Source organism: Protopterus annectens, chromosome 13.part0, assembly GCF_019279795.1.
Source record: "Protopterus annectens isolate FY-2018-M chromosome 13.part0, PAN1.0, whole genome shotgun sequence".
In the NCBI taxonomy this organism is placed as follows: Eukaryota; Metazoa; Chordata; order Ceratodontiformes; family Protopteridae; genus Protopterus; species Protopterus annectens.
Genome location: NC_056747.1, coordinates 1008848646 through 1008870037, shown reverse-complemented (window position 1 = coordinate 1008870037; position 21392 = coordinate 1008848646). Strand labels below are relative to the sequence as shown.

The following is a 21392-nucleotide window of genomic DNA, read 5'->3' as shown; positions in this document are numbered from 1 at the left end:
TCTAGATTTGTTTTTATAATTTGGTTAGTACCTCTTTAAATCCAGTAAAATCTGTTTTACCCACTGTGCATGTTTCTCATCTGCCAATTTTTACCATATTATTTAGTTGTGCTCCTCTGAGGTTTCAAAAAACCAAATAAACAACGAAAAACCAATACAATGAAATCCACAGTCGAAGACACAGTGAAAGAAGGAAACAACTCCTTTAATTTCCGCTTTCGTCATAAGACTTCCTCAGAATGCAAAAAAACTTCACAAATGACACCCTTAAATACTAGTAATAATTACATACAAATATATCTAATTAATTTAAAAAAATTAATTAATAAAAACACACCAAATACTAACTTAATAAAACACCAATATTGTTTTCTTTATTAATGTGCAACTTCCTATACTTTAAAAAACATTTGATATTTATGGCATCATTAAGACCTGGAAATTTATCTGAATTTAATCTGATCTGCCAAATTGTTTCACGCTGTTCCAGGTAATTTTTATAATCCCCTCCTCTTAAATCAGGACGTACAGTTTCTAAAACGGAAAATAAAAATTTCTTAAAAACGGATGAACAAACCTCTGAATGTTTAAAAAGGGCATTGTTCTCATCCCTGGTTTTAATACTATAGAGATGTTCCCTAATTCTGGTTTTAAGACATCTGGTTGTCATACCGACATAAAAAGCTGAACATCCTGAACATAAGGCAATGTAAACTACTCCTGTGGAGTTGCAATCAGCATAACCAACAACCTTGATCGTTCTGTCAAAAGTCTCAACTTTAATATAGGGACCCTCGGAAATGAATCTACACATGTTGCAAAAATGGCAGCGATGCATTCCTGTTTTGTTAGTGCATGAATTAGTGGGGGTGTAGTTTTGAAGTTCCAAAATTTTCTTCAAATTATTCTGCTTCCTAAAAACAAAAGATGGATGGTCACCTAAAATTTTTTGAACATCTCTATTGCCACTAATAATTTTCCAATTGTTGGTTACAATTTGTCTAATCTGTCCCCCATCAGAACTCATATCTAATGAGCACAAAATATTCTTATTCTTGTCATAACTTAGTTCTGACCTATTGTCAGTCAAGACAATCATAGACGGGTGATCCAACAATGCTCTAAATGAAATGGAACGTGTACTCAAAATTTCTTCCATAATAATGTTCAGCTCATTAATACAATAACCTCTTTTGCTAAATAGGGAAACAATAATTTCAAATTCATTGATCAAATCACTAAATTTTGAAGTCATCCGACTGGCTCTAATGAACTGACCTCGGGGAATATTTTTTACAACATGCTTGGGATGGTTACTAAGAAGATGTAAGTATCCATTAGTAAAAGTCTCCTTACGATAAATCTTACTGTGGAACCTTAACTCAGATATGTCCCAATACAAAAAGACATCCAAAAAATTAATCTGTAATCCAGAACATCCTTTGGTGAACTTTAAATAATCGGAAGATGAATTGATTTCTGATATCAAAGAATCAACAGTGTTAATATCACCTTCAATCATAAAAAACAGATCATCAATAAAACGACAATACAACTTAATGTCAAATTTCTGTTTCAAAATGGGCATTACCTCAAACTCCCACCCAGCCATAACTAAATTGGCAAAAGCTGGTGCTGCAGGGGACCCCATAGCCACTCCCTTTCTTTGCCTATAGTAAATGTCTCCATGCAAAAAGAAATTGTTCTCTAAAATGATCTTGGTGTTTTATTAAGTTAGTATTTGGTGTGTTTTTATTAATTAATTTTTTAAAATTAATTAGATATATTTGTATGTAATTATTACTAGTATTTAAGGGTGTCATTTGTGAAGTTTTTTTGCATTCTGAGGAAGTCTTATGACGAAAGCGGAAATTAAAGGAGTTGTACGCTATTGCCGTTTGGTTTCCTTCTTTCACTGTGTCTTCGACTGTGGATTTCATTGTATTGGCTCCTCTGAGATTTACTGACTTTCTTCAGAAAGTTAGACATTAATGGTACTTGCATTATTATTAATAGAGCATTACCTTTACAAAGATTTCTTGCAATGAACTACATGGGATCAAATACCCAAAGTCACTGTATTCTCAAAAATAGGAAAGTGTTCCTCTTTTTGTACCCTCCTGTGATTTTAAAGTCTGGTGCTATGACTTTTAACACTATGAGGTTGAATGATATGTCAGTCTGTATCCATAAATGCAGAAATGAATAATGTATTAGGACCCATTGATAGTATCCTGGCTTATTTGGTGACTTAAGACAGTATTCCAGGCTGTTTTCACAAGTCTATGATTTATTGCTTTCTAGTTGTTACTGGTAATGTCTAGGAATGTTGATTTATGTCTGAACTTACCTTTATTTTAAACACAATTGCATCATGATCCTTTAGTTACAGTAAGTATAACCATGGGTGGAAAACAGAAAGATCCCAGTTTGTCAGTATGGTATCTGAGGCTGGATTTCATAATATCTTTCCCAGTGTGTTTTGACTAGCAAATTCAATTGTTTGAGCGTACTTATTTGATTCCAAATAATTTACCCATTCAGTATGTGGGTTGTTAGAATCTCTCATAAGAAGGTATTAGTATATTTTCATTGAGCCTTAAGTTTAGTCAGTAAATTCTCATGCTCTGCAGTAGACATGGATGGTGTACAGTAAGGTTCTTGTAATGTTCCATTCAGTGACACTTAACATTTGTTGTTCTATGAGCATTTTGTAGTCTTGACTTCTGGATCTTAAACGTTCTTTTGTATCTAATGAGATGCTTCCACCGTCCTCATCAGATCTGCTAGAATGAAAGGAAGTATATCCTTCCTCCTTGGCATAATTTCATGAATTTGCATCTCAGCCAGCTGTGCATTATTGTAGTTTTGGCTATCAAAAAATATCCATTTCCCAGCAAATTCATGTTGCATTTTTATGGATGATTTTCCCCACAGAAATTAGCACAGTAAATAAAAGTAAATTCTTCACCTTCTAAACAACCTTTATTAGTGACTTTTAAAGAAGCATATCCCCTGACAATGACATTATCAGGTTTATTGGAAGTTTATGTGTGTAGGTCTTGCTGGCAGACTGGTTACACTTATTTGTATGGCAAGCAGTGCACAGTTTTAAACTGCAGTTATGCTAGCATGGTTGGGAAACTTCCAGAGAGCCTGGGACCTGTGGTAGTTTGCACTTTACTGTAAACTAGAATTAAAAATTGCAGTATTATACAGTGTTTTAAACCTGTGGGTGCCCATTTTTGGAGAGTTCTTAATAGTATGGTCAGTATAGCTCTAGCTACAGTAGCTTTTGCAGTAGATTTAAGATAAGTTTTAATTTTTTGGAGTATTTCTACTTCATGATAGGCTTTTATGATTTATTTTACATGATTTCCAAAAGTCAGCAGTTAGCACAACTGGAACCCCAGGTGTTTGAAACTGCATACTGTTTCCATGCACTGCTTCACTCTTACTGTTACTAAGGCTGTAATTTTGTATTTGTCAGAAGAACAACTTCCAAGATGATGGTTTCAAGTGATTTAGCTTCTGTTCACTTCCAAGATGGTGGTATTCAAATAATACAGCTTTTGTTTTGCTTTTAGTATATGGAAAGGCCATGATCTTGTGGTTGTCTTTGTATTTTCAGGTGTTCCTTAAGATGTACAAGGAAGGAGGTTGAGTAAAATAGAGCAATGTTGTCTACATACTTTATGAATGAATTAATGAGTCTTTGTCACAGTGGAGCTACACAGAAGAAATGAATGTAGGTGAACAAGTTGAATTAGGAGCCTGATACAGGCAGATGGTCTGGGGCATCTGCCTTGGGCTAGGTGTGCAGTTGAGTGATGGATTTTGTAGGCCCGTACATTTGTATTTTTTTTTTTTTATCTGATTTGCTGTTGCAGTATGTTGTAGCAGTTGCACATCACTACTAGACTTTGAAGCACTTAGTTGAGATCATATTCTATGGCTTAATGGAACCATATAAAGTTCTAAACTCATACTGGGTTCCTTTAAATATATTGAGAAGTGGATGGCTAGAAAGACTGTATGTCTTTCCTTCCTTTTCTGTCAGTTTAGAAAAAAAGGATTTTTTCAAAAAATGTTTCATCTGCAAAAATTACAGAATTAGCTATGCTAACCTGTGATGTATTTATCTCTTTGTTTATTTATTTTTTTATGCTTATTTTTCTGCCAGCCCACCAAAACAGACACTAATAATATCTGGCGCTATAACAAAGGTAAGAAATTATTTACTTTCTATACCTTTGTAGTTGCACTTTGTGATTTCTTTCCAATTTAAGAACATTGTTTTCCATGTGCTTTACTTTCAGATTTTAGAGGTTTCCTCTGGCCTTTCTAAGTTGATGAAATATTAACTCTCTATAGCTGAAACTCACATTGATGGTATGATGATGGAAATGGGCATACGTTTTGGTCCCCTTTTTTGTTTTATGAGTTTTAAATTTCACAGACAGAATATAGAATTCAGATTGTTATTGCAGTTAAGGCCCATTTGTCTCATCTTCTTTGTTTATTCCCTAGTTACTGAATTCAACACACATTCTTTTTATTTAGCAGCATATTTTCCTACCCTCCCATAAGAACTGCCTTTTGGCTGGTCCCTGCATTCTTGAAATGAGTCACAGTTTTTGAACCTATAGGGTCTTGATGCTGAGCTTTCTGTGAAAAAAAAAATCCCTGGAGCTCATTACTTTTTATCAGCAAGCTGCTTTCATATTAATTATGGTACACTTTGATTCTGGATTTTCTTGAGGTACATTTCATTCATTGGTTGGTGTCAGCATGCAGGGGTTGGGGTCAGCTCCAAGACTGTCAGATCCATCCTTTCCCCGCAGTGCTTTAGTGCACAATAGTTCAACCCCAACTTCTGCTTATGACCTGAGCTGGAACATGTCTTGCAAGGGTCTCTTTTCTGGAACAAGAAGAACTCCTATGGGACTTGTTTCGGCTTCAGCCTTCAAGGCATTTAAGAAGGCACTCTCATTCTGTAGAGAATGTGTCCCGTCCTCGCTCGGATCCATCCCACTCCTCTCTGGTGTCTACAGTACCTTCTTCAGATAATTCTGTCACTTTGGGATAGCCAGCTGCATCAGGCCTTGAGAGAGCTCATAGGATATGCTCCTCCACGACTTCTGACTCTTCCCTAGATCCCTAACCAGGAAAAAGTGTTGTTCATTGAGGCTTTTGGTACTGGTCCATCTACTTTTTGTGTGGCACTTGCTGTAGGCAAGCTCACTCATCTACTGTCCCAGTGGGCTAGGAAGGAGACAGATGTGGTGGAGCCCATTCCCCGCAAGCCTGACAAAATTTTGGTTTAATAACAAGATAGGTCACAGTGGAAAAAGGGTTTTGCAGTTGATGCCATTGTGGTTGCAATGGCCACTAAGAAAGAACTCTGAGGAAGAACTTTCTGAGGAGAATTCCTCTGTCCAACTCCCTGAACAGGGGGTCTTGGGCTGTGGACAGATTTGAAAGTGAGTTTAAGCATCAGCGATGTTTGCTTATGCTCACTGAATTATCTTGTACACTTGATGTGGTTTTAGGGAGACTTGACCAAGGCGCACTCCAAGTCCATCTCGAGTACAATGACAGCTGAGTCCCGAATAATGTTGGATTTACAGCTGTCAATCATCCAGTCCATTACAAATGTGCCTATGCTCCTTTTGCCCAACACAAAGGATGGCACATCTAGAGTGGCAAGTAGCAGCAGCAGCCATACTCTGACATGCTTGGGTGTGTCTCTGTGATTTTGCAGAGAACTTTAAAATGTCCTGTTTGAATCCCCTTTCAATGGGTCCAGCCTTTTTAGGCCCAAGGTTAATGATACACTCACAGGAGTGAACAAGAAGGCAAAATTCTGTCTGCCATCGGCATCCTGTTCTCCACCCCTCAAAGATCTTCTTCCAAGAACCAAAAGGGTGGAAAGTAATTATGGTTCCTTAAGTTTCAGGGTTTTGCACAGGACACACCAGGACGCAGGGAAGGGAAAACAGTGGATGCTGCAAAGAGTAAGAGGTGGCCCACAGAACCAAGGGTTTTGAGGCCCTTTCAGGAGCAAACTCCTCCAATACTCCTGAAAGGTTGCTGAACTGCTGTAGTCTGGAGGCAGTCAGGGAGTTCTTATCTCTGCACCCTCACATCTGGCTGGCCATCACTTTTGATTCATGTGGCATTCCCTTTCTTTACCTGCTAAAAATTTCACAAAGTAACCATCCCATTGTTCCACCCTCAGAGAGGAAGGCAGCAGTAAAGAAATCACAAAACTGCTAGACAGATGAGTCATCCAGGAGGTCCCATCAGGCCAGCAAGGGTCCAGAGTCTACTTGAGATTCTTTTTGGTTCTGAAGAAAAATGGGGACCTTGAGCACATTCTAGAAGTGAGTCCGTTAAACCAGTTTGTGAAGCAGACAGCTTTTTTCAAATGGTCACAATTCTGTCCATTTTTCCTGTTCTGGGGAGGAATGACTGGGTGTGCTCAGTAGACCTTGAGGATGCCTACTACCACATCAGAACTACAAGGCAGTCCAGGAACTTCTTCCACTTTCAGCTGAGCGACAGTCACTTTCAATTCAGAGCACTACCCTTCTGACTGACTGCAGCCTCACAAGTGTTCACCAAGTGCATGGCAGTGGTAGCAGCACATCTGAGGCTGCAGGGTTCTGGGTGTTTCCATATCTAAACAAAGGGTTCATAACCACTGCCACAAAGGATCTGCAAATCCAAACTAGGGATTCCTTGCTTCAGTCGTGCAATCAAATAGGAATCATGAGCAACCTGGAGAAGTAACTAGTATGTACTGCAAAGTTCCTAGGGTGCCATCTGGACATCCATTCACAAATAGCCAGGTTTCTGGAATCAAGGTTAACCAGTTTGCACCAAAAATCTTTCCTGGTCTCGTCTCACAAAATCCCATGGTGAGATCCATCCTACATACTTTAGGCTGTATGACAACATATGTCACCCTTGCTTCTCACTGCATATGTGGCTGTTACAATGGACTTTGTCAGTACAGTAGTCCATCCTTCACCATCCTGTGTACTTTCCAGTCAAACTCATGGGGATCAGCAGGCAACATATTCAGTGATGTTTAAATTCTTTTCTGGTCATCCTTTTACTCTCCCTCCCCTGAGAGCCATGGTGAACACAGATGCTTTTCCTTCGAGGTATTTTGATGGGAAGACTGTCCAAGGCATGTGGTCTTCAGCAGAGGCCAATTTTCATATCAGTCTCCTAAGAATAATAAGTGAAGTACTGCTAGCATTGCAGGCCTTCAAGGACTCCCTCTCCATGGAGGTGATTGCTGTCCAGCCAGACATTATATCGGTGGTCTGGCACGCTAACAAACAAAGAGGAGCTCATTCATACCCTTTATGTTGGGAGGCCTTCAGGGTCTGTCAATGGGCAATTTTTTCTGGGCACTTTCTGAGTGTAACACATGTCCTGGGGAAGTCCACTGTATTAGTGAACAAGCTGAGCAGATTGATTCTTTTGCTGCTTGAGTGATCCCTCACTCAGACTGTTGCTTCCATGATTTTCAGCCTCTCAGGCAAGACTTGCTGTGACCTGTTTTCAGCCCCAGCCAACCCCAAATGCAGCAGCTACTTTGCCCTAATTTCTCAAGGGGGCATTCCCTAAGATATGCTCTGGTCAGGTTTGGCCTCTGGGTCTCCTTTACTCTTATCCTCTGACTCCTCTTATAACCACATTTTTTCTGACAGCTGTCTGGTGCAAGGTGAAGCTTATTCTTATTACCTCCATTTGGTTGTGACTGATATGGTTTCCCCTTCCTGTGGCCTCATCTGGTGTACTCTCCCTGGGTGTTGGTCCCTTTTTCAGATCTGATTTCTGATTCATCCGGCAAGACTCACCTGGATTTAAAATCCATGAAGTTGACCACTTGTTTTCTCCACTTACAATGATGGTCAAAGGTTGCAGGCTTTCACCCAGTGTGATCCATTTTCTTATCGTCATCTCATAAGTCATAAGCCTTCCATTGGGAAGGTTTATTGACATAAGTGGAACAGATTCTCCATCTAAGCCTCAGCCAAAGGTCTAGATCATTTTTCGTCCCATTTGCTATCAGTTCTAGATTTTCTCACAAATATATTTCATGCAGGAGCTAGCTACTGCACCATTAAAATTCAATTGGCAGCTATTTTGAATTTTCATGTTGGTGAAGGCCAGACACCTGTTGCATCCTTGAGACTGTCAAAGGCCTTTTGAGGGGTACCTTTTTCCTGTGGCCTCTTCTAAGGGATCTTGTTCTATCTTGATATATTGTTATTTTACTGTAGGCCTTGCCAACCTCCCCTCCTGAACCTGCAACTCCTACAGACTTGAAGGAGGATTTTAGAACTGCAAGCCTTGTCCTGACATATTTGGTCTTTCATTAAGATAGTGTGCCACTCCAAATGAATCCTAACTTACTTCCTTAAGTTGCATTGGAGCCTGCCTTGAATTAGGCTATTCATCTTACTGTGTTTTTCCCAAACTTCTTGAACAAGGTTAAATATCTCCTACATTTGCTGGACGTTACTCATCAATTACATTTCTGTGTACGTCATACTAAGGATTTCAGGAAGTCTGACCATCTTTTTTTGTTTCTTTTTCTAAGCCTAAATTAGGTAGTAATGTCTCCAAGTTCACATTGCCGAGGTGGTTTCCCTACTGCATCATGTTCATCTGTAATGCCAGGGGAGTGTTACTACCTTCCATACCTAAAGCACATTCAACTGTAGCAGTAGCAGCCTCTTCTGCTTTATTTTCTGGAGTCCTTATTGATATCTGTGCTATGGCTACTTGTACTACAGTTAACACCTTTGTATGCCATTACAAACTGGACCTACAGTCTAGGTCTAGGGCTTTGTTTGCTCCATCATCCTCTGGAATATTCTTCCATAATCCTCCCAAAATCGAGGTAGCCAGGTCCTCTGTCCCATTAGTTGAGACAGATGGAAAAGAGAACATCATATACAAAAGTCATGTTGTATTCTTCCATCCATCTCAGTCTTCCCTTCCTGTCTCTCATCCAAACTGTCACCATCTAGGGCTGTCAATTGGCTGTATTGGAGCTGTCTAGAGCCTTGTTTTTCTTGCAGTCCTCGACTGTTTTATTTCCATTCTAGCTCACTTTTTGCTTGTTTAGCATAAGCTGAGTACTCTCTATAAGCAGACAGACTTGGTCTGACGAGCTTTTAGGATGAAGGGGTGTTATGGGTAAGAGGGAAGAGCCTGAGCCTTGGGTTCAAAGTTTGAGCGTTGCCAGTATACCCATTAGTGGAGCTGGATGGAAGAAGACAACATGGTTGTAGCATTATGGTAAGTACTTAAGTTTTGTTGTGATTATCAGCCCAGTTCCCTTAGAAAGAGGAACCCATCAGGAATGCCCTCACTCTCTTCTGCTGTTCACTCTGGCTGTCGGCACATTTATTTCAGTGCAAAGATGCATGGGGTATCAAGAGTTTCTCCTAGTCCTGTGACCATTTCATTGTGGTTTGCAGATGACTGGGTAATCCTGTTGCACATCTCCTGTAAATCTTGGATTTGTTGGATAACTATGAGAAGCTGTCAGGCCTATCAATTTAACGATTACCCCTTCCCAAAAAAACCTTTTCCCTGAATGTACTCAGTGTGCAACAGTTGTCATCCCAGCTATGTCTAAGTTATTGCATTTGTCACAGATTTAACATAAATGGGTATACATAACAACAAACCCAATCCTCAGTCACCTGACAAACAGAATTACAAGATTGAGAGATGTTCCTTGTTCTCATTTCTGCAGTAGCTTTTGGCTAGTTGGGTTGTTTCCTGCCCAAGATATAACGACCAGCCAGTCTTCACAAAGCCCTGGTTCCCCTTTGCAACTGCACTCGGCTAATGATGCAAGAGCCCTGGGAGGGAGCTCAGCAGTCCTAGAGCAGGTAACTTCCATACTTTGTTGCTGCCCTAAAGAGTGTACCTCTAAGCTTCACAGGATTGACAGTCAGCCTTTCTCATTCTTTCTGGCAGGTAAGTATGCAGTGAGGAAACCCTTCCACACTGTTTTTCAGCAATTTTTATTTTCTTTTTGACAGAATTGGCAATATTAATTGTGTTTCCATTTTCACAGAAATAATCATTATTTGGCTATTTAGAATAGCAGTAGCAATTAATTTAGCAGGGGGAAGTTTTAATAAATTTTATGTGTTGCTTTTGCTACTTTAAGTTGACTAAGGAATGGAGATTTTTTTGTGAATGTGTTATGTAGTGCTTGCGACACTTCATGACAACTGTCTCCTTTTTTTCCTGCAGTTACACTTTACCATTTTTGTGGAGGATTTACTGTAGTGTACTGCTTTTCAACTTACAGTGTATTAGTGATTGTTTGGAGGGGTTAGTATACAAGTCTTTGTGTTCACTATTTATATTAACCTCAGGACCAACACTTCCAGTAGCACTTACCAGACTTCAAGCTGTCTTCCTCTACCAGGACGTGGATACACATACCAGAAAAGTTAATCCTTCTCACACTGCATCCAAAAAGGAGCCTTTTCATTCATCACTGGCTGTCACTGTACCCCAGCCACTATTAGGGGATTTTACAGTGGCTGCGAATGATTCCTCAGACCACTTCCTCAAGGCCATATGTTGTTGCTCTTACCACCACTATTGACCAGAGGTAAGCCACTTCCTCTTTGGCTGATCCAGTGCACATTCTGGGCATGGGAAACTACATTCTTTGGGTCAGAGAATTTCACCAGGGAGTTCTTGGCATAACTGGGATAAGGGAGCTGTTTCCTAGTCTAAAGGGCATCCTCCTAATAAGTCTTCTTCTAGGGAAGTCCATAGAAAAAAGAAACAAAATGTTAAAAATAATATCTGATGTTGTTAATCTTCTTTCCATTCATCACTGATGGGTTCGGTTCCGAACCATCGGATCCGAGTCAGCCTAATACCAAGGTCGCGCCAACCAAAAAACTCTTGAGCTAACCTTTTACCCATAGTGCTCTTCTCCCTGTTACCTCAGACCTTGTTTACCGCATAGCAGTAAAGCTGCGTCCAAGCCAAGCTCTCAGCTAAGTGTAAACTTTTGATATTTTTTCCTGGATATTGTGTCTACCTTTTATTCCTTGTTGGTATTTTTGATATTTCTTTAACTTTGAAGCTATCTATAGACCCTTTTACCCTTCCGTTTCTACCTTTTTGGTAATTTTCAGTACGATTGGTGGTACGGCCTTTCTCCCTACCTTTGTGGTATTTCTTAAATACCATCGTTGGTATTTCCCCTTCTTCTTTTTTCACCCTATCTTTGATATCTATATAGATCTAAATATAGAAGAACTCTTTGCTTTAGTTTCCTATCTGACTTGTTGTGTGTATATGTATATTTGCTCATGATGTCTGATAAAAAAGGCACATTGGGGTTTAAGCATTGTGCTTCTTGTAAGGGAAAACTGCCTAACAGTGATTCCCATGATGACTGTGTTTATTGTCTGAGGGTGCTCTATCTTTCGGTGCAACCCCCTTGTGCGATTTGCCAAAGTTTTAGTCAGCGCGCTTGAATGAACACAAAAACAAACTGATTCTGAAGGGCCTCCTTAAGTCGCCCTTTTCAGAGACCCTTTCTGTGACGGAGGTCTCATCCCCTCCTACTAAAGAAAAGAAAAGGTCCCACTCTGTCCCCTCTTCACCCTCGGGTGACCAGGGCAAGTCTGTAAAGTCTAAAGTACCAAAAGTGTCTTTGGAGCATAAGTCCGCCTCATCGGCACCAACCACTTCCACTCTGATTATGACTGTTCCTTTATCACCACCCGCTCCGGCTCTGATACTGTCGATGGCACAGACTACTGATTTTCCAAAGGTTACTACAACTTCGGCACCAAATGCTGCTTCAGCCCAGTGCATGCCTTCGATGCCTACCTCTGTGATTCTCTTTACTACTGAAACTTCTTTATCAGCTCCAAGTGCCCTTCCGGCACCGAGTCCTTTCACGGTTCTGATAATGATAATTTCAACACCACTTCTTCCTGTCTCCAAACTTGAGACATCAGTGCCGATAGATTCCACACCGCGGACCTGATACTCTCCATCAACAGATCCTTTTCTAGGGCAAGTATATAGTCCATAGAAAGACTTGACTCCCTATTGGGAGTATCCACTAGATCCACCAGGAGCCTTTCTAAGTTTGACATGGTGCATTCGGTCCCTTCTTAACTGAGCCTCCCTCAACTCCATGATTGGGCTGTGGGCTCTTCAGCTTGGGATATGGTTCCAAGTGTGTTTGCGGTTCCATCCACGGTGCCCGTACCTCTGTCTGCACCGATCCTAGTTCAGGCTCCACCCTCGGGAGTGGGTTCTGTGGAGCGGGGTGTGACCCTGGTTCTGAGGTTGTCCTTCTCAGTTCTGGGCTCCCATCCCTCTTCTGACGGACCTGCTTTTTGAGCTATGGAGAGGGCACTTGCTTCTGGAAGCATTCCACTGACGTTGGAACCCCTCACCTCCTTTTCTCCTGAGCTAGAGCTGACACAAGCCACCACCCCGGGACACCAGGCAAAAAAGTCACAGGAGACCCCATTACAGGGCATCCCCTTGTCCGAGTCCTCCTCAGAGGCTCCCTCTGAAGAGCACCCATGTTAGAGATCATGCAAGAGGAAGCACATAGACTCCCCTGAAGAGTCTCTGACAGAGGATATGGATTTTGATGACGGTGAAGGCACCCCACAGTCACCCCCTGATGATGTCTCCTTTGGAGACATCCTTGAAATGTTGAAACAGAGGGGTGAATGGAAACCCACTAAACCTTCTTCCAAGGAGTCCGTATTTCTGCAGGCTTTCTGTGCCCGGCCATCTACCTCTTGGGTGACCCTGCCTTGGGACGAGCTGGTACAACTTGTGGTGCAGCACACCTGGAAGTACCCTGATTCTGTTGAGTTGATCTCTCGGAGACCTGACAAGATACTACCCCCCCCCCCCCGAGGAAAACCCACATTGGTCAAGAGGTTTACCAGTTGATGCTATGGTGATGACGGCGGCCACGGAAAAGGATCTCGCCAAAGAGAGTCATACTGTTCATCCACCCAACAAAGAGTCCTGGGCTGTGAACAGATTAGAGAAGTGAGTTTTTGCCTCAGAGACGTTTGCCATATGGTCTCTGAATTACTTGGCACATTATATGAGGCTCCAAAGAGACTTGGTTTCCGAAAACTCTGAAATGCTCACAGGACAGGTGTCTAATGGGGTAAGAGACAAAATTGCTTCGCAGCTCGCAACCTAGGAATTGATCTCCAATTCGTCCATGAGGTTGCTCTCACATGCAAACGAAGGATCGGCTAGAGCGGCGGGTTCAGGCATAGTTATGAGATGCCATGCTTGGATGCACCTCTGTGACTTCGCGGACCCTTTCAAGACTTCATTCCTGAATGCTCCAATTAAAACATCTTCCCTTTTTGGCCCCAAGGTGAAAGGCACCCTGGCCAGGTGTGAGAAGGATGGTAAGACCCTGTCTGCCATAGGTCTATGTTTTTCCAATACACAGTGTTCTTGTTCCAGGAACCAGAGGAGCGGAAAAATGCAGCACAAAAATTCTCAGGGTCCTTTCCATGCCACACATGGCGATGATGCCTCCAGGGGTAGAGGGGGTACCAATTCTGGAAGATGTCCCTACCAAGGCAGAGGGGGTCCGTGTAATCAGGGATCCAGGGATTCTTTCTCTGGGCAGCCTTACCAGCGCTCCTGAAGAGCGGCCCGATTGCTTTCCTCTGGAAGCAGTCGGGGGATGTTTCTCTGTCTGCACCACGCTGCCAGGCATTCAATAACTTGCAAATGTTGGGTGCAGAGGATTATAACCAGAGACTTCACCATTCCCCTCATCACTTACCCAAAGCTTCCGAAAAAACTTCCCGAGGTTCCACCCAGTCAAAGGGAAGAAGCAGCTGCAGAAATAAACAAGCTATGTCAAAAAAGAGTAATCCAAATAGTCCCACCAGACGAATGCAGATCCAGATTCTACTCAAGATTCCTTTTGGTGCCAAAAAAGACAGGGGACTGGAGACCAATTCTGGATCTCAACAATTTGAACAAGTTTGTTGCCCAGACAAAATTCCGGATGGTCATGGTTTAGTCCATTCTCCCTTTTCTAAGGGAAGGCAATTGGATGTGCTTGATAGATCTCCTGGACGCATATTACAACATCAAAATGGACAAATGCTCCAGGAGTCAATTCCACTTCGACTAGGAGCAAATCAGTACCAATTTCATGCCCTGCCGTTCTGACTCTGTACACCCCCAGAGTGTTCACAAAGTGCATGGCAGTGGTCACAGCTCACTTGAGATTGCAAGGATTCCGGGTGTTTCCATATTTGGACGATTGGCTCCTTACCGCCTCCACCAAGCATCTTCTGGTAGCAGCCCTGCAGTACACTCTTTCCCTGGTGAGACTTTTGGGAATAATGATAAACTGGGAGAAATCCAACCTTGCTCCGACCCAGTCCATAGAGTTCCTTGGAGCTGTCTTCAACACCCGTTCTTGTCTGGTGTCTCTCCCAGTTCACAGACTTCAGTGATTGAGGCTCCAGCTCCGCATGATACTCTGTCAAAGCAATGCCTCAGCAAGGGAGGTTCTTTAGCTTTTAGGATCCATGGCAGCTGCCATACCGAAAGTGCTTCTTGCGAAACTACATAAATAGTGTGGGAAGAAATAGCCAGGGAATTGTTATGGCTGGGCTTGTATAGGCCCTAGGGCTGATAGCCTAGTACCAACCTATGAATGGCTTCTGCTATCTCAATGGTTTCCAAATCACCACCCTCTATGCTTCCAGATTTAGATAACCAATTGTTGCAAACAGGACCTTCTTTGGTGGATGAGGCCAGAAACAGAACTTTGGAGCCACCCATTCCATCTTCCCCAACCCAAGGCCATTGTGACCACGGATGCTTCCCTGATAGGGTGGGGGGGCCATTTTCAGGGAAAGACAGTCCAAGGCACATGGTCCATTATGGAGGCCAACCTGCATATCAACATTCTAGAACTGAGAGAGATGCTGTTTGTGTTGCAAGCATTCCAATCTGTTCTTCCTTCTGGAACGATTGCAATTCAATCAGACAGCATCTCAGTAGTCTGGTATATCAACAAGCAAGGAGAAACCAAGTCCTATCCCGTATGTCGAGAGGCCATGAGAATTTGGCAGTGGACGATAGCTTCCAACCACTTTCTGATAGCAATGTATATCCCAGGGAATTCCAACGTGATTGCAGACAAGTTGAGCAGATGTATTCTCCTGCCTCACGAGTAGTCCCTCAATCCCAGTGTAGTGGTGAAAATTTTCAGCTGTTGGGGCCAGCCTTGCTGCCACCTATTCGCCTCCCCATCAAACAACAAATGCAGCAGCTATATTGTCCTATTTTCCCCACAAGGAGAGTCCTCGGGGGACGCTGTGATTCACGTTTGGCCCACAGGACTGCTATATGCCTATCCCCCCATCTCTCAGATTCCCCAATTCATAAAGAAAGCTATTTGGTTGAAATGCAAAGTGATCCTCATAGCCTCTTTTTGGCCTCAACAAGTTTGGTTCCCCTTCCTTCAACCTCGTCTATTATGTCGACCGTGGATTCTGGAACCTGTTCCAGATCTGATTTCTCACCCCCAGCGGTTGAGTCACCTGAAACTATCCAGTCTCAAGCTGACAGCTTGGTTTCTCCACTTGCATTAATTGCCAGGCGGGATAACCTTCCCTCACCTGTACATGACATTATGCTGGCCTCACACAAACCATCCACCAGAAGACTGTATCTAGACAAATGAAAGAGATTCTCTATTTTGTCTAAGAAAAGAAGGCTAGACCCATACTTGGCTCTAGTTATAGCAGTCTTACAATATCTGACAAAATTTTTCGAGGATGGAGCTGCAGCTTCTACAGTACGACACATCTAGCTGCTATTTCTAACTTTCATGATGGGTTTGATAATTCTCCCCTCATCTCTCTTTGGTTATGCAAAACATTTCTTAAAGGGATCTCACACAGTAGGCCTCCAATCAGACAACCTATAGAGCCATGGAACCTCATGTTAGTTCTTCAATCTTTAACTCAACCTCCTTTTGAGCCTTCAGCAAAGTATGACCTCTGATTTTTATCTGGGAAGTCCCTTTTCCTGGTAGCCATCACGGCAGCCAGACGAATTTCAGAGCTTCATGCATTATGCATTAAAAGGTCCTATTTAATCTTCCACAAGGACAGAGTATCCCTCCAAACAAACCCCCTCCTTTCTCCCCAAAGTTATTTCAGATTTTCCATTAGTCAGACCATTGACTTGCCAGTATTTTTCCCAAATTTTACTAATAAAGGGGGATACTGTCTACATTCTTTGGATGTACATAGACAACTGATGTTTTATTTAGACAGAAACAAAGCAGTACGTAAAACTGACCAACTTTTCAATTCCTTCTCTGGACCTAGAATGGGAAATTCCATCTCCAAGGTGACTTTATCTAAATGGCTAAGAGACTGCATATACTACATCTATTCACTTGCGAAAAAGACTATACCACAGAATGTTAAAGCCCACTCTACCAGATCTATGGCAACTTCTGTAGCCTTCCATTGGAGAGCCTCTATGGATGATATTTGTGCAGCAGCCACATGGGCTAACCCCCACACTTTTATTAATCATTACACATTGAATGTGGTCTCCAGAGCCTTTGGCTCAACAGTGCTCAAGAACGTTCTTCCATAAGGGCCACCCAAGGAACACAAGGTAGCTGGGGAGCTGGGGATTCTGTCTCATCAGTGATGAATGGAAAAGAAGATTAACAACATCAGATAAAGAAGTTATTTCTTACCATAACGTTCCATCTGTGTTGTTGATTTTCTTTCATTCATCACTTCCCACCCTCCTTCTCCCTCCAAAGGCTCCTGGGGATACTTTGGGTCAAAGTGATGAGTTAGGGCATTTGCGCAGAAATGGCCTCTGCTTTACTACTACTGGGCAAACTCGATCTGAGGTAACAGGGGGAAGGGCACTATGGGTAAAAGCTTAGCTCAAGAGTTTTTTGGCTGGCATGAGCTTGGTATAAGGCCGACTCGGTTCCGAGCCCATCAGTGATGAATGAAAGAAGATCAGCAGCACAAATGGAACATTATGGTAAGACTTAACTTCTTTTTTTTCTATTGATACTGTTTCAGTAAAGAAAGATGGTTTTGATCACTGCGGAAAAGCAAGTCTTCCCATGCAGGTTCTCTATTTCAGAGTAAAGTGGCTTCAAATGATCCTGATCTTGACACGGGCTTGGTGACTCTTGCATTTTCTTCTACTGCCCCTGACTGATGACAGTGATTCTTCAGTGTCTGCTTATGAAGAGTTTTCCATTACAGAAACTGTAACCAGAATGAGTCCATTATTTCAGTGAGAACATGTGGATATTCCCTTGTCTGTTAAAAGATACTATAATATGTGTCTATGTCTTCCCTACTCTTCCTGTTATGCCAGCCTTGCAGGATGCTTTTGATTTTGCTTGCAGCAGCTACAGTCAGATTTCGGTCTCTAAAAAGGAAGACTGACTTAATAGAGTTCCTTAGTCTAATAGATATCTTCATATAAGGTCAGATCCAACAGTTATTTCTGTTTCTTCTCCTGATGCTAAGGTCAGATCCAACAGTTACTTCTGTATCTTCTCCTGATACTAATAAAAATTTAGTCAATGCCAAAAAATTTAGTCAATGCGAACCTCTCTCCTTTTGTTAAAGATGGTAAGGCATTTAACAGATTTGGTAACAGGATTTTTTTTTCTTCTTCCACTTTGGCTTTTAGAATTTTGAAGTACCAGACTCCTATATTAGCCTACATGCTGGCCTGTGTACACATTTTTTAGTGTTTCTGTGCTACTCTGTCTTAAGGAAAATAGGGTTTTCCTGAATCCTTTTGTTTCTACCCTATTTTAAACTTCTAAGTATTTTTTGAAGAGTGTGTATGGCCGTGCTGATTCAGTTTCTAGAGTTTCTGCTACTGTTATGAGGCTGTTTGACTGGGTATGTAACCAGAAGTTTAGAGTAGTCTGAAATTTTCACTTCTTTTGATAAGGAAGGTCTGTTGGCTCCACCTGTTACCCATGTGGTTGAACAGTTTGATGAAAAGGTTAAATTAGTTTAAGGGGTTATTAACATTTTTCAGCATCCCCTTTCTAGATGTTCAAAAAAACAGAACAAGTTATCCCATCAGTCTTCCTCTAAGCAGTATTCTAAAAAGAAAGGGCAGGAAGGTTCTGGCAAGATTAAGGGAGCCTTTCAAAAGGCCAAACCTTTACCTCAGAGTGATTATGCCAGCTCTCCTTCCCTTATCCTAGGCTTACCACTCAAGTTGTATCTAAATTTACCCCTACTGCAAAAGTATTCACGGTATATGTAAGTTTTTGGCGTAGTGGTACAGCTGTTAATGTTGTCACCTTACAGCAAGAGGTTCTCCGGTTCGATTCTCGGCTGGGGTGCCTTCTCCTCCAGTTCGATTCTCGGCTAGGGTGCCCTCTGTGTGGAGTTTACATGTTCTCCCTGCGTTTGCGTGGGTTTCCTCCAGGTACTCCGGTTTCCTCCCACAATCTAAAGACATGCGTCTGGAGCGTTTCTCCCCGGTCCTTCACTGAAAATAGGCTCTCTCCTAGTCGAACTTTCCTGGTCAACAAATGCTAAATAAAAAATAAGTATATAGCAGACAACTGGGTTTTGAGAGTGGTTCATCAGCGTTACAGATGGCATTGGAAAATGATTCCTTCTTTTTGAGGAGTAAAGGGATTTGGACTAGTCCATTCCTTTTGTTTTGCCTTTTTTTTCCTAAGTTTGCAGTTATCTTCCCTAACTAGGCACCCTTTTCTCTATTTCTCTTAGCAAGTTCCTCAGAAAAATATAACTGTTACTAAGCTTCCTTACTGTATGCCAGTCTTTGTTTGATTTTGACTAAATGGTTTTCTGTGATTTTGACTCAGGAGATTGCTGTTTGTGTCATTTCCATTTGTTTAGAGTAGTTTCTGTTCTGTTATGGGAGTTTCATTGCAATTTGCAGTGTTTCGTGGAGAAAAAAGAAACAAAATAGTTTTAGAAGTGTAAGTGCATGGCCAAGATTCCTCACAAGGCAAACACTGTAATGTTAGTAATGTCTAGATGAGGCAGACTTCTCAGAGCCTGGTACTATCTCTGCTTCTTTCAAACATTTTACCTCAAAAGATAGAAGGAACTGCTTGGACTTCAAGAAGCTCAAGTGTACCTCAGCTCCTCAAATCATTAGCCATTTACTGTTGTCCCTTCTGCTGAGAACCCCAAAAGGATAGCCACAACAGAGCTGGATCATACTCCTCCACCCCAAAAGCCTAGACTGTGGATCTCTACTCCAGGACCATTCTATCCAAAGAGATTTTTGACTGCATCACAGCTCAAACTGGAAACCCCTTGACCACACTGAATTCCATCAGGTCCAGGCATTCCATTTCTGTGAAGCTGGATTACTCAAAAAAGTTGCAGGTTTTTCCTCTCAGTGGAATGCATGTGGCCACATGTCTTCTTCCCATACAATCATTGAGTTAAGTTAGCTTTGCTGCTCTTGCCCCTTTTCTTTCCTTACCTGCTCTTGTGTAGACCCTGATTCGACTAATGCTTGATCCGTTGATGTTGAAGTTGACACGAATGGATTTGAAGTCAACTCTGGTCTTGATAGCTTGAGACTCAGTCCTGCTTGTAATAAGAATGCAGCTACAGTCCCAGCAATGAAAGTTGTATACTTATCTGAATAATAGATCTGGATTGGTCGTGCCATCCTCAACATCATTCCCTCCTACCGCCTTCACACTGGATCTGGTAGCCATTACCAGTAAATTCCTTGCTTGCTTTCTGTATTGCCTTTGGTTAATCTTTCCTATCATTAAACTGTCACATTCTGTGGTTGTATAAGAGGTGAAGAAAGATCCTTCTTCCCAGAGGATTATGGATTAAGGGGAGGGGTTATATAGTCTGGGGAAGTTCTCACAGCAGAGTTAAGTCAAACTTGTGATGTAAATGGACAACTAACCCATTTCTGTCAACATGGAAAGTACATCACGTTTGTTTATTCAGTCAGACAGTACAGCAGTAAGCAGGAGATATTCATTCCTGTCTCCTCTGCAGAGCAATCGTGCAGTCTGGTAGTTCTGATAGTGTTCCTACAAACTGAACTAAAATTAGTAAATGATATAAGAAAAAGGAAATATCTTTAATGCCACCAAATATTAAAACAGTTCTAGCATATTTTCATAAAAACAGCCTTCGAGCTAGTGAAGGCTGTTTTTATGCCAAGATGCTAGTAGTATTTTTGTATTATGTGCTATTAAAGATGTTTTTACTGCTTATGTTTCTTTTTTGATTTTATCAGTGATTTGCCTTCCAAGAGAGTTAGGCTGTCTGGCAGGTTGAGCAGGTGAATTTTGTTGCCTCGTTAATGGCCATTCATTTAATTCATTGTAAAAATGCTGTGCAGGAAGTCTTGTAACCAGTCTACGATCTTTTCACTTTCCATTGAACAATGTGTATAGGATGATCTTAATCCTGATTCCCCTCAGCATCAAGAGCAAGGCGTCATTGTCAAAAACGTGGTCAAATTGAGTGCTGTCTGCCTTTACACACTGCTCCTGTGTATGACAGATTTTTTTCAACATCAAAGAGACTAAGGCAGCTGTAATCAGAATTGATCCTTACTGGCCTAGGCAGATTTGATCTCCCATATTTCAAGGCTTCCACCGAGTTCCCATATTTCATCTTACATATTGCATCTTCTTATTAATTAACCTCTTCAGGATATCCCTTCCAGCTCTCCACTTACTTAAGATTGTAGACATTTTCAGGAAGAATGGTATAAAATGTTGTATCTTTCCAAAGGCCTTCTATCAGAAGATTTACCAAGACAAATAAAAAAAAAAAGAGATGATGTCCTTCCATATCACTGTTGTAGTATTTTTCACCTTAAGGATCTGCTGCAAAGGATAGCCCAATGTCTGACCAGTATACCTAAGTCTTTAGATCTTGTATGTGCTGTACATCACATGTATGCTCCCCATTCAGGACATAGGGCAGAAAAGTGACGTACAAACGCAGTTACCCAGAACTTCTTTGCCACCAATACAAACTCCATCATCAATCTTCACTTTGAAAGTCCTTTTGCTGAGCTGAATACCTAGCCATTAGATAAGTGTTCCATTGGGGTCTTTTTTATTTTTGTTTTGGTCTTGTTCTCTTTTAGTTACTGGGAGTTCATGTCATCCTAGAAGAGAAAATGTCAGTGTGTGTGAGGCAGATTCCCCATAAGGATTGTCATGAACAGTGTCTTTTTGGTCTGGGTGCTTCCCTCAGCCATACATCCTATAGCATTTGTAAAATGTTTGTGCCTAAGGCTCTTAG

General features: G+C 41.7%; 1 protein-coding gene across 1 annotated transcript in view; it reads left to right on the top strand.

Annotated features, from left to right (window-relative positions):
- Window positions 1–21392, top strand: part of LOC122788080 (death-associated protein 1-like) — a 614327-nt gene that overhangs the window by 405006 nt on the left and 187929 nt on the right. Inside the window, exon 3 of the mRNA XM_044055007.1 lies at window positions 4184–4226. Within this exon, the coding sequence (XP_043910942.1) occupies window positions 4184–4226 (43 nt within the window). The remainder of the gene's footprint in view (window positions 1–4183; window positions 4227–21392) is intronic.